The sequence below is a fragment of the Ziziphus jujuba genome, chromosome 10 (assembly GCF_031755915.1).
Source record: "Ziziphus jujuba cultivar Dongzao chromosome 10, ASM3175591v1".
Classification (NCBI taxonomy): Eukaryota; Viridiplantae; Streptophyta; class Magnoliopsida; order Rosales; family Rhamnaceae; genus Ziziphus; species Ziziphus jujuba.
This window is the reverse complement of record NC_083388.1, coordinates 21,714,807-21,727,173: the sequence shown is the minus strand read 5'-3', so window position 1 is coordinate 21,727,173 and position 12,367 is coordinate 21,714,807. Positions and strand designations below refer to the sequence as shown.

At 29.2% G+C, this 12,367-nt stretch overlaps 2 protein-coding genes across 3 annotated transcripts; both read right to left on the bottom strand.

Moving 5' to 3' along the window:
- Positions 1-1,019: 1,019 nt before the first annotated feature.
- Positions 1,020-3,856, bottom strand: LOC107411892 (2-oxoglutarate-dependent dioxygenase 19). Its single transcript, XM_016019562.4, has 4 exons — positions 3,478-3,856; positions 3,105-3,346; positions 2,598-2,925; positions 1,020-1,476 (listed from the first exon to the last, which is right to left on the bottom strand). The coding sequence occupies exons 1-4, from the start codon at positions 3,763-3,765 to the stop codon at positions 1,231-1,233; spliced, it is 1,104 nt and encodes a 367-aa protein (XP_015875048.1). The 5' UTR covers positions 3,766-3,856; the 3' UTR covers positions 1,020-1,230.
- A 5,555-nt stretch (positions 3,857-9,411) lies between these two features.
- On the bottom strand, positions 9,412-11,946 carry LOC107411860 (2-oxoglutarate-dependent dioxygenase 19). Of its 2 annotated transcripts, XM_060812333.1 has the most exons (5): positions 11,407-11,945; positions 10,795-11,036; positions 10,346-10,673; positions 10,197-10,227; positions 9,705-9,840 (listed from the first exon to the last, which is right to left on the bottom strand). In XM_060812333.1, the coding sequence occupies exons 1-4, from the start codon at positions 11,692-11,694 to the stop codon at positions 10,219-10,221; spliced, it is 867 nt and encodes a 288-aa protein (XP_060668316.1). In that variant the 5' UTR covers positions 11,695-11,945; the 3' UTR covers positions 9,705-9,840; positions 10,197-10,218. The 2 variants fall into 2 exon arrangements, with proteins under 2 accessions (XP_015875012.3, XP_060668316.1); XM_016019526.4 differs by lacking the exon at positions 10,197-10,227 and having other exon boundaries at positions 9,412-9,840; positions 11,407-11,946.
- Positions 11,947-12,367: the final 421 nt, after the last annotated feature.

The window sequence follows — 12,367 nt, the reverse complement described above, 5'->3', positions numbered from 1 at the left end:
CAAAATGCAAAAATTGAAAAAAAAAAATTTATTGGAATGGTAAATTGATGTGGCAAATTTTTTACCCATGACATATGATGACTTGAATGACTTGGGAGTGGTACCAGCCGATCTGGTGCACAGTGAAAAATAGCACTCTCTCTTCGTCAACATCACCAAAAGCAAAACAAGTAGAACCACATATCTTCATTTTCCACCTAAGTCTAATTATATATTTAGTCTAATTAACACATTAACTTGGATATTACATTTGGCGAGATTAAAATTGTTTTTTATTAAGACTAAACCTAAATTTGAACCACTGCACTCCCAAATAAAAAAATAAAAATAATAATAATAATAATAACAATTATTGGACATTGATCAACCTCATGATGCACCTCTTACTCTATACATAAAAGTGAACCAAATATATTTCATTTTTTGCTTTTTGTTTTTCTAAAACAAAAAAAAAGAGAATTTACCAAATGGGCCCTGATTATCCTTTTTTTTTTTTTCCTTTTAACTTTATTTAATTAAAATTTTGTAATTTCTATTTTATTCTTTATAAAGTATAAGTATAAAAGTAAATATTGCAAGTCCCAAATACTAATATAAAATTGTAATTTCAATTACACATCTTAATCATGTTTCAGTAAATAAAAGCAAAAAAATCACAAGATATGCCTCTCTAATTAAGAATATTATACTTATAATAATATGGCTCAAAAGAAATTTAACAACACTAAACTCATTATAAGTAGAAGAAAGAGAATTTCATCCAAATTAAGATTTAAATTTTGAACCTTAAAATGTATTTTTTTAAAGTTCTACGACCGGTCAAATATAAAAATTCCAAATAAATTTTTAATTTAAAATTCATCAAATCAATGAAAAAATTTTGTTAAAATAAGCACCAATCTCACACCATAACAGATGCACCATCAATTTAACAATGCATCTATTATTATACAAAATCAGCACGCACTATACTAGAGCTGATCGATACAAACAATGTTATTTAAACTTTAAATTTAAAATTCACCAAATCAATAAAAAAACAATCTTATTTAAACATCACAAACTAAAAGGAAAAGGAAACCGAAAGCAGCCGATTACAACAATTCTGCTGCTTCAATCACAGAGTGCTTATTATGGTCAAAAGTCAAAACACATAAACCTAATAATACAATTATATATAAAACCCCACAGTTTTAATTAAACAAATGAAAAACTGACACGTTTACATAATTAGATTCGAATCTCGTCCAAAGCGGCCTTGAGATTCATCCTGCAGCGTTGCTGAAGATCCACGTACTCTCTATAATTAATGGCTCTGTATATCGGAGCTCCGCCTTCTCTTTCGATCAGCTCCGGCGACGGGGAAACAAGCGTATCAAAAGAAGGTCCATGCAATGAGGCTATGGATATCCTTTCTTCTTCTTTGTTCACTCTTGCTTGATGCATCACACTCTTGTACTTTCCGTTTGTCAGAATCTAATTCACCCAAATTTGAAAAAAAAAAAAAAATTGCTTTATATAATAATATTGTAATATTCCTCTACATAGGGTGAGAGCCAAATTGTAGCATGGGGAATGACCCCCCTTCCCCATAAAAGTTTGTCTTTTATTCTTTTTCCTTTTGGTTATGAATCATAGTTTGGAGAGACAATATAATATTCCCTATATCATCTATGATTCATTTGTTTCTTTGGGCCCCATTTTATGCTTTTTGAAACTTTTATTCATGCTAATAAGTCACTTCTTAATTTTATTTTTTCTAAAATATTACTTTACTTTTAATAGTTTGTAATTTATAATCTCTTATCCTAATCTAAGCAAACTACATTTCTAACACTCTATTCAATCTAAAATAAAAATAAACATATCAAACACACAAGAAAATTATGTAACTATTGCAATGTTGTTTTTTTTTTTTTTTTAAAAAAAAGTAAATAGCAAACATATGTATGAACTCTTTGTATTTTACTTACAAATATTGAATATTTATAACTATTATTAATTTTTTTATAAAATTCCAATTGTGTATATTTTATTTTATTACAGTTTTCATAAAAGTATATTTTGGAGATTAGAAATAATGAAGGGTCTATTTCGATAAATACAATATATTTTTTTAATGATTTACTCAATAAATAAATTTTTTTTGAAATGTGTATAATTTTTTTTGGCTAAATCGATATATGATTGAGTTGAAATATTTCCTAATTATTGTATATATTTTATTTTAATAAATTTAAACAATACCTTTTTTTTTTTTTAAAGAATTCACTACTGAATATTTTACTTTTTTTTTTTTTTCACTATTGCCCCACTACGAGCATCCATATCATTGGCCACCTAGGTTTGCTAAGTAGTGTATAGATATTGCGAGGAAAGTCGTCCATAGTTATTAAATTATAAAAATTATACAAATTGATATAAAAGTTATTCAAATTGAATAACTATAAATATATTTTTTTTAATTTCTTGTAATATTTTTTTATAATACATATCAAATATATACCATAATTTACGCATCTGACGTTAGGCATCCAAAGTTAGATAATATATTAGCTGATAATATACGCCATAGAAAAAATGCTAAATATGTATACCTGCATCTGGTCAGCAAGGATGACGAAGAAAGCTTTGGGAACAGAAGTAACAGAGACCCATTTGCCATTATGTTCTACTTGAAGACCACTGACGTCATTATCTGCAAGAATGGTTATAAGGCACTGATCTGTATGATGTGAGAGACCCATTGCGAGTTCAGGTTGTGGGCATGGTGGATAGTAGTTGGTCAGCAAGAACTGTACCCCTCGATCCAAATTCAAAGCCTTGTGAATATAGTTTTCGTCTAATCCCAAGCTCTCTGATATGGCTTTTATCAGCTCTGCTGCTACTTCTCTGGTTTTCTTGCTGTACTCCATCGCAACCTCGCTTAAAAAAGAGAAAAAATTGAAAAAAAATAAAATATATTTAATGAAAATGTAAGAAGAAAAAGAAAGAAAAAAAAAATGTGAATGCTAAAAAACACAACAGATCTCACATCAGACAGCATACTACCAGTAGAAACGTCTTAATTTATTTTTTTAACAAAATTAATATATATAGAGTACCTGAAGCCTTCGGGCTTATTGAGAGTGTGAAAATCAGGATGAACTCTCATCTTGATGAAATCTCTCCAGAGACGGACTTTCTCGGATCCGACATTGTAACTGGTGCCGTACTTCATCTGAGCTCGGTCTGCACCGTGGTTGGTTTCAATGTTGCTCTTCTCTTCCTCGGTGAGGTTGAAAAATTTGAAATAAGCATCAACCATGGCTTGCATCAGGCTCTCCGGCACTCCATGATTGATCACCTAATTAAATATGATCAACCATTCATATATATATATATATATATATATCAACATTTTTGCAACAGCAAGTCATGAATATGTAAAACAGTTCAAATTTAAGCAAAAGATGGTTCATATATGGTGATAGTTACCGTGAAGCAGCCCCATTCCTGACAAACTTTGCGGAGGTCTTGGATAATTTTGGAGCGGTGGCCAGGAGAAGAAGAGGTGAGGAGGGAGAAATCAATAGTGGGAACTGTGTATTGAGGGTCATTAGGATCGGCCGGTTGGTATGGATCTTCAGTGAAAGAGTAATCGGAAGGGAGGGAAGTGAGAGTAGCAGATTCGGCGAGGGTTTTTGCACTGGTTATTATGGGTGGCTGTGTTGCCGCTCGGTCTGAGACTACCGGCTGGACTAGCACAGAAGATGTCGGTGCCATGGATTATGAATGACCAAAAGATAGTAGGAGTGAGTACAAAAGGCTTTTCGATGAGATCTTAACGTTATGAAAATGTTTGACATATATGTATATCTACACAAAAGTAAGACTCATATTAATCATCAAGTCAATGGTTTTAATACAAGCACTTTTACTGTTAGACATTTAAAATTAATAATAGACTAAAATTCTATTTGATAAAATAAATATTATAAAAATTAATATAATCATAAATAAATTTTTTAATTTTATTTTTTAAAATAATCTAATAATTAAAAAATGATTTGAAAAAAATTAGTCTGATGAAGAACTGTGTGAACGGTTGAATCGATGGCTTCATTTCAACTGCATCTAATTTGATAAAAACTTGATTATATATATATATAGTAGATTTATATCTTAATAATAAAACTATAAAAGAAATTTTAACAACTAATCAGTTTGTTCAATAGATAAAATTTAAAAATATATTTATAATTTATCAAATTCTTATAATATTTATTTTTTTAAATAAAATTTTAATATATTATAAAATTCATTTAAAACTATTAACTTGATTTTTAAATCATTTTCTTAAAAATGATTAAAAAAACTAAAAAAGAAGATGCATTGGATAGGAAATGGATCATATATGTATATGTATTTATAGAAGAGTATTGATTGTCACGTGAAGGAACTGAATCCTAGGCCTTTATCTTTGTTTTTTTTTTGGTAATGGATTTGACTCCTAGGCTCTAATGATTATCACCGACAGCACATAACGTTGACAACTTTGTCACTATGAATTCATGTACATGTATAATAATGATTTGGTTTTCATTTAATTATTTTAGTACTACTGCAACAAGCAATGTAAATATATATATATTTACCAAAAAAAAGAAAAAAAGCAATATATATATATATATGTATTTAATATCATTTTGTAAAGTATGTGCATGATGCAGGTGCAAAAAGTCTATAATTGATAGAATATTTTGTTATACCAAAATATATTATATAAACATGAGAGATCCATGGGTGTACATGTCTATATATATATATATATATATATCTTTATTTATGTGTGTGTGTGGAATGATATGCAAGCAAATCAAATAAAAAATGTTACGCACGCACAACATTACATGGATTTTTGATGTTTTAACAATGCAAAAGAAAGATATGGGTTTTTTTTTTCAGCTTTAAAAAAAAAAAGAAAAAAAAAAGAAAAGAAAGATATGGTTTCAGTTGTATGGCTTATCTTCTTTCCAAAACTCTTAAAAGATACAAAAGCTCTACCAAGATAAAAGTATTGTCCAAGACTTTTAGAAGCCAAGGGAAAGTTTCAATATTTGAATCTATTTGCAGTAAAACTTAGTGCCATTTAGAATAGGTGATTAATTTATTCATAAGATTACGGGTACAACTTATTTTTAATATTTTGGATAGTGATTAATTTGACTTAATCTTTTGTTTACTAATTTATTCATAAGAATATTATATAAATTTATCAGTTATAAAATTTCACAACAAAATATTAGTAAACAATTAAAGCAGTGCACTTTAATTAATTTGGTGTTGGATATATACTACATTACTACTATATAACAAGTATAATTGAAAACCACAATACAAAAACACATAATATATATATGGAAGAAATATAATTCTTCAGAATAGTTTTTTTTTTCTTTTTTTCTTTAATGTGAAATAGATATTCAATGAATATTCACCGTACACATATGACCAAAAAGAAAAATCAAAAGCAAAAGATTCCTAAATGATAGTGGAGGACCGACACTGTTGGTCCATGTGGGTCAATAGCATGTTTGAATTGGGAGAAAGAGAAAAAAAAAAAAAAAGTTATTTTTATTTTAGCTAGCTTAATTTTCCACTAAAATTGAGAAGAGGAGGGAAAAAAAATTAAGAAAATGAGTTTAACGAAACTTATATTCCAAAACTACCCTAATTAATATTTGATTGAGATATTGTGTGTAGAGGATATATCTGTAAATTAAATAAACTGCATTAATTATTCCTTTATCATTTATGTTTCTTTTTCATCAATAATTATTCAAATAACAATTATTATAAGAACTATCATACCCTTTGTTTACCTTTTTTTTCCTCATTAAGTTTGTCCTTTCTTTATTTTTGACCATTGACGACCCGAAGCTTTAGCAAAGCTAGTTTAGCATTTCAACCCCTAATCTTTGTACGTATCATGAATACCCCCCACACTTTGTGAACATTGGCACCAGCAGGATAAACCTTTTAACTCTATTGGGTTTTACCGTTAAATGACGTGTAGTGCACACACATTTCTTCGCTTTTATGAGACCTCAAATCTACCTTTCGGGGAAAAAAAAATTTAACTTCACTTACATCCTTCAAAATTTATCCTTATTTTAAATCATACTTAGAAGTTTGAAACAATTTAAGAATACCTCTCACCATTAGTAATTTTCATCAAATTTAATTGAAGAAAGGTTAAAAAGTAATTAAACATTATTAAAAAGGGAAAAATTATATATAAAATAAAAAATAACATGTTTTAATTAATTAACAAAAACTTATTTTATAAAATAAATGAAAAAAAAAAAAACGTTGGGACCGTTCCACTTCTTCTTCTTCTTCTTCTTCTTCTCACCAATATAAATATAAAAATATATATAATAAATAACAGAACACATTTTACAAAAATAATTAAAATTTTTCTTTTCTATTTTAGAGATACTTTTACTCTCTAAATTATGCCCAAATTATTATTTTTATTTTAAAAAAATTAGATTAGCATTTTTATAATAATCTATGGAATTTTCTTTCTTTACATATTCAAAAAATTTTATTGGTTTTTATTTATTTATTTTTTGGAATATTTATTATATGTAAAAAAAATTATTTTTATTTTTGAAAAATTACATTTGCATTATTTTACTAACTTATTGAAAAATAATAATATTTATTTTTATTATTTTTTACTTTGAAGTTTTTACAATTTACAGTTTGTTTCCGTTTAATATTTAACATAAAGACCAACGATACAAATCTATCTCAATGGGCTTTATTTGGGTGAATTCATCTAATGGCTAAAGCTTTGCAATTTGCCCCTTTAAAAACCAACCTCAATGGGCTTAACCAAATCTACCAAATACGGGCTTTAAAATAAACCCATCATATTTGAAAATTAACCATGGAAAGCCAGATCCTTCAGTAAAACACCATTTTCCATTAATATAATATTATATATAATTAAATTTAAATAAGGTCTATTTAATTTTATTAAATTAAAATCTACTTTTTGATAACCATTTAATTCTTATGTAAATGAATTCTTATGTAAATGAAGATGTGAACTTTAATTTAATAAAATAAAATGTACTTAGAAACTGATTGGTATTATACGATCCATTGTCCACAATCACTAATTAAAAACGTCTTAATTCTCACTCTTTTTACTTCTTTCTTCCTCTAATTGTCCATAGACACTCCTGTAGTTTTGTCAAGCCCCAAAAAAGTTTGCTGAAATCTGCTGGCCTAGGCCTATCTTGCTCCTGCACATCCCAGTGACCCTTATCAATCTCAAATTCCCACCAATATTGGTTTCTCTATTCTCACCTCTCCTAATAAAAGCCATATCAGCTGTGCATCGTACCCGACCTGTCTTATAAGGACAATGACCGGTTTATGCAGGTCAAACACGCTTCCCGATTCTTGCTCAGAGCTTCAACGCTCTTTGAAAAGTTCATTCAAAACACATTTCCAGGGCTGTTTCTCTTTTCTGACTTTCCTGTTCCATAGGGGACCCTTCAATTTTTTTTTTTTTTGAAAATGGAGCACTGAGAGTTTCACTGAAATGGCTTTTTGGGACATGCCAATGTAATAGCCGAACATACCAAGACTCCATCATAATTTCTAAATTCGCAGGCGTGATAGTCGATCAGGTTTTTTTGTTTTGTTTTTTTTGTTTTTTCCTGTTAAGGTACTATCCTGAATGATGGCTTTTTGCAGGTGATGGGCCTCTTTGTCTATCTACAAACTCTTTGCAGCTTGCATTAATGGAAAATGGGTCTCTGTTACTTCTATTTCTCCACTCCTAAAGCTTTCTTGCAGTGACCGAATGCAGGTATATAATATTCATTTATACATAGATCTCGAATCTTTGGATTCTCTTCATATATACATATTTATAGATATATATATATATATATATATTTAATTGATATAAAATATTATTTGTTGAAATTTTGATGATTGTGACCGATGGTAAATACAAAAGCGTGATGCATGAAGCTAAAGTGAACAAATAAATAAAAGGGTGACAATATATATATATATATATATATGTAAATGTTGTTCGCTGGTGATAAGTCCAGACCAAACTTTTGAAAAATATATATGAACTAGTCACATAAAATGACATATGTTATTTACGAAAATGATAATAACCAAAATAAAGACTATTCGTTATAAAATAAAACCATTGGAAAATGAGGGTCATTTTTTTTTCTTGGGTCGTAATCAGGATCATTTTGTTAAAACCAAAGATCTTTCGATATATTTATTTTACTATTGTTCAATAATCCAATACTCGAAAAGTCAAAATAAGATATTCAACCAAAAAAAAAAATATAATAATAAATAAAGTCAAATTATGAAATTTTTTTTTTTTTTTTGATAAATTCATTGGCTAAAACCAAAACCCATGCACCATATCTTCTGCTCCAATAAGGAAGAATGCCATGGCATGCCTTCCAAAAGGGAAAAAAAAAAAAAAAAAAAAAACTTACATTTTTCTAGAAAAAAAAGTATAATACTAATAAAAAATTTTATTTCCATGTTATAACCATGTATGTATATAATACTTTTCAAATAAGATGCATATGAACATGTCAGTTAGACAAATAATTGCAAAAGAGGTAGGAAAAAACTTATTTGTGACCATTATTATTATTATTTTTTGATAAAATATTTGTAACCATTAGAAAGTGATATAATAATTTTTTTATAATTGAATTCTCAACAATTATTTTATAGCGATTATATATTTTACTTTAATATCACGTAAGTCTGAAAAAAGTTCAATTTATGTTATGGATGTGATTAATTAATTATTGGCACGGTGCAATTGTTACCTGCATGTAAGAGAGACCATTATTGTTTTCCTTAGCTACGAAGCAAATTTTAAGTGGTCCCAAGACTATCTAATCTCCTCTTACAAAGCTTTATTACATCGTATGGATCCCATATAATTTTGTAAAAAGAGATTATAGTTTAAGGACTATTTAATTTTTCTCACCATATATTATTATACAAACTATTTAAAGAAAAGAAAAACTACCTTCCAAGAATTTTAAAGTTAAATGCCAAATATTTTTATAATAAAAAAATGCAAATAAAATATCTCTTCTTATGCTTAAAACAATGTGGATAAATAAAATACATAAATATGATATGTCATGATATGTATTGTAACAGGGATTATGGGATAAAAAATAAATCCATGACAATTATTTTTTAACTTAGATACGAAGCAAATTTTAAGTGGCCACTTAGTTTCAGATCTAGCGCCGCCCAATTAAGTAATGAATTCAGGTACATCTAAAATTCAATTTTAGAGACAGGAATTGAAGCTGGATCCGAAAAGCATGAATTCAATATAAAACCATTAAACAAATGTCTCATACATTAAAAAAAGGTTTTCACGACCAAAACGCAGAATGAAATAATTAAAGCAGGTGAACAAACACAATATTTGCTGCTTTAATTATTATAACCAATAAAATAACACAAAAATCATGACCCACACCCACTTTTCAGACAACAAAAACGCCAGCATTATAACAATTAGATTAGAATTTGGTCCAAAGCACACTTAAGGTCCATCCTGCTGCGATGCTGAAGTTCCACATATTCTCTATACTTGATGGATCTATACAACGGTGCTTTCCCTTCTCTCTCGACCAGCACCGGCGATGGAGTTACAAGGGTTTCAAATGAAGGTCCATGCAGTGAGGCTAACGATATTCTTTTTGCTTCTTTGTTTACTCTTCCTCTATGCATAGCGCTCTTATATTTTCCATTCGTCACAATCTGATAATAATAATTTCCATGTCCACAAAATAATAGCAAAATTATATTAAAGAAATACAAAAATGTCTTAAGAGATAAAAAATATTAATTTGCTTTTTAATATTTATAACCACTACTACTCATCAAGAATAAAACTTATAAGAGATTATTGTATTTAATTTTTTAAAGTACAAACTTAATGTGAAAAAATTAAAAAATATATTATTTGTTATCATCTGTAAATCATTAATGAAATCGATATATCATTTAACAATTTAAATAGCTATTTAAAATGAGATTTATTTTTTTCGAATTACAATTTTAAAATAAAAATTCATTGCATAATTAAATTCAACCAAGAAAGTAATGAGTAATACCTATGTAAGCAATGATCCATGATTACCACCACTGTTAACAAATAATAAGATTAAAAAGGATTACTTTTTAAGTATGATTAAATTTCTACAAGACTATATGAGTTTCATTGACGATGGGCAAATAATATTTTTTATAATTAGTAATTTACCTGCATCTGGTCAGCAAGGATAACGAGAAAAGTTTTAGGAGTGGAGGTGACAGTGACCCACTTGTGATTGTGAAGGACTTGAAGGCCACTAACATCATTGTCGGTGAGAATGGTAATGAGGCACTGATCCGTATGATGAGAAAGACCCATTGCGAGTTCGGGTTGTGGGCATGGTGGATAGTAGTTTGCTAGCAAGAACTGAACGCCACTATCCAAATCCAATGCCTTGTATATGTAGTTTGGATCTAATCCTAAGCTCTCTGATATTGCTTCTACCAGTTCAGTTGCTATTTCTCTTGTTTTTTTGCTATATTTCATTGCAACCTCACTGCATGCATATATAGCCATACAAGTAGCATAAACCAAAAAATTAGAGTTTCAGCTTAATTAGATGGTAATGAAAGTGGAAAAGAGTACGCATGGATATCTATATATATGTATTTATATACCTGTAGCCATCGTTTTCATTGAGAGTGGGGAAATCGGGATGCAGTCTGAGCTTGATGAAATCTCTCCAGAGTCGAACTTTTTCCGACCTGGCGTTATAACTGGTTCCGTACCTGATCTGGGTTGGATCGGCTTCATACTTCTTAGCAATGTTGTGTTTTTCCTCCTCTGTTAAATTGAAAAATCTATCAGCAGCTTCGATCATAGCCTGCTTCAGGCTCTCTGTCACTCCATGGTTCGTCACCTGATTAAGCAATATCAGTAAGATTTTCATATTTGTATATAAGTTTCATTATGTGTAGTCGGTCTCTACTTGGTGTTGCCTGGCTTTTCCTGGAGTCTGCATCCCATTAGCGGGATATAGAAGTCCATTGTAAGTTGGACAACCACGCTTAGTAAAATAAAATTATTAGTCTCGCTCACAAAAATTTTTAGCGTATGAAAATACAATAAGCACCTTTAATTAATACTTTAACACGTTTAACTCTTTGTTTTTTTCCTTTTAATGAATAACACCGTGCCATTTATGTTGGAACATTTTTCCAACATATCATAATATTGGAAAAAGCATGACATGTATGCTAATTCAAAAACCTCATGTTGTATGTATGTACCAAGAAGCAGCCCCAGTCGCGGCAAATATTGGCAAGTTCATGTAGCATTTTTGAGCGCTGATCAGGAGAATCAGAGGTGAGGAGGGAGAAATCAATGGTGGGGAGTTGAAATTCAGGATCATTTGGATCTGCCAGCTCATAAGAATCTTCAGAGAAATAGTATGCAGAAGGAATTGCAGAGGTGAGGCTAGCTGATTCAGCTAGCATTTTGGCGCTAATTATTTTTGGTGGCTCAGCAGGGATTGAGTTTGAGGGCGGGATAACCAAAGATACTGTTGGGACCTCCATGGATAAAAGACAGAAGATCAACAAGGGAGAGAGGGATAGAGAAAATTTTTTTTGCTAAACTGAGAATCTAGTAAATCTCTCAGGCGTGTCTAGAGATTGTGTGGACATGACATGTTACAGAAAGAGGTTGTTATTCATAGATCTGATTTCCTACGTGATTTAATTCCTTCTCTGAAGTATTTAAAGTAAAAAGGTAAAGAAATGGAACTTTCTGCATTTTAGGAGTGAACAATATTAATGTTGACCAAAGATGACCAATTATATATCTATGAGAAATTATATATAATCTATGAGGAGGGGGGAAAAATAAAAAAAGGTCTTTCCACTTCGAAAGGTTCTATTAATTTGTTTTATGTTAACTTCATTTAAAATAATTAATATTATTCCAAACTTTATATTTATTAGTTAAATTAATTAGCAAGTAATATGTACTCAACCTTTTATATGCGTTTTCTTTTTATTCTAAAAACTCATTGCAAAGAGTATACAGATCAGTTATTGACTTTTTTATTTTATTTTATTTTATGTTATATATATATATATATATATATATATATATATATCCGGGTGCCATAGTTTACTTGGTACATGCATGATCCATACATTTTCCCAAAAAAAAAAAAAAAAAAAATTATAGACGTGCTTCGGCCACCAACTCTTTATAAAAAGGATA

Coding starts and splice junctions, on each gene's coding strand:
- LOC107411860 (XM_016019526.4), bottom strand. CDS start 11,694: ATGGAGGTCCCAACAGTATCTTTGGTTATCCCGCCCTCAAACTCAATC. Junction 10,674..10,794: donor AATGAAAACGATGGCTACAG/GTATATAAATAC, acceptor ATATGCATGCAG/TGAGGTTGCAATGAAATATA. Junction 9,841..10,345: donor TCCTTGCTGACCAGATGCAG/GTAAATTACTAA, acceptor TATTATTATCAG/ATTGTGACGAATGGAAAATA.
- LOC107411892 (XM_016019562.4), bottom strand. CDS start 3,765: ATGGCACCGACATCTTCTGTGCTAGTCCAGCCGGTAGTCTCAGACCGA. Junction 2,926..3,104: donor AATAAGCCCGAAGGCTTCAG/GTACTCTATATA, acceptor CTCTTTTTTAAG/CGAGGTTGCGATGGAGTACA. Junction 1,477..2,597: donor TCCTTGCTGACCAGATGCAG/GTATACATATTT, acceptor TGGGTGAATTAG/ATTCTGACAAACGGAAAGTA.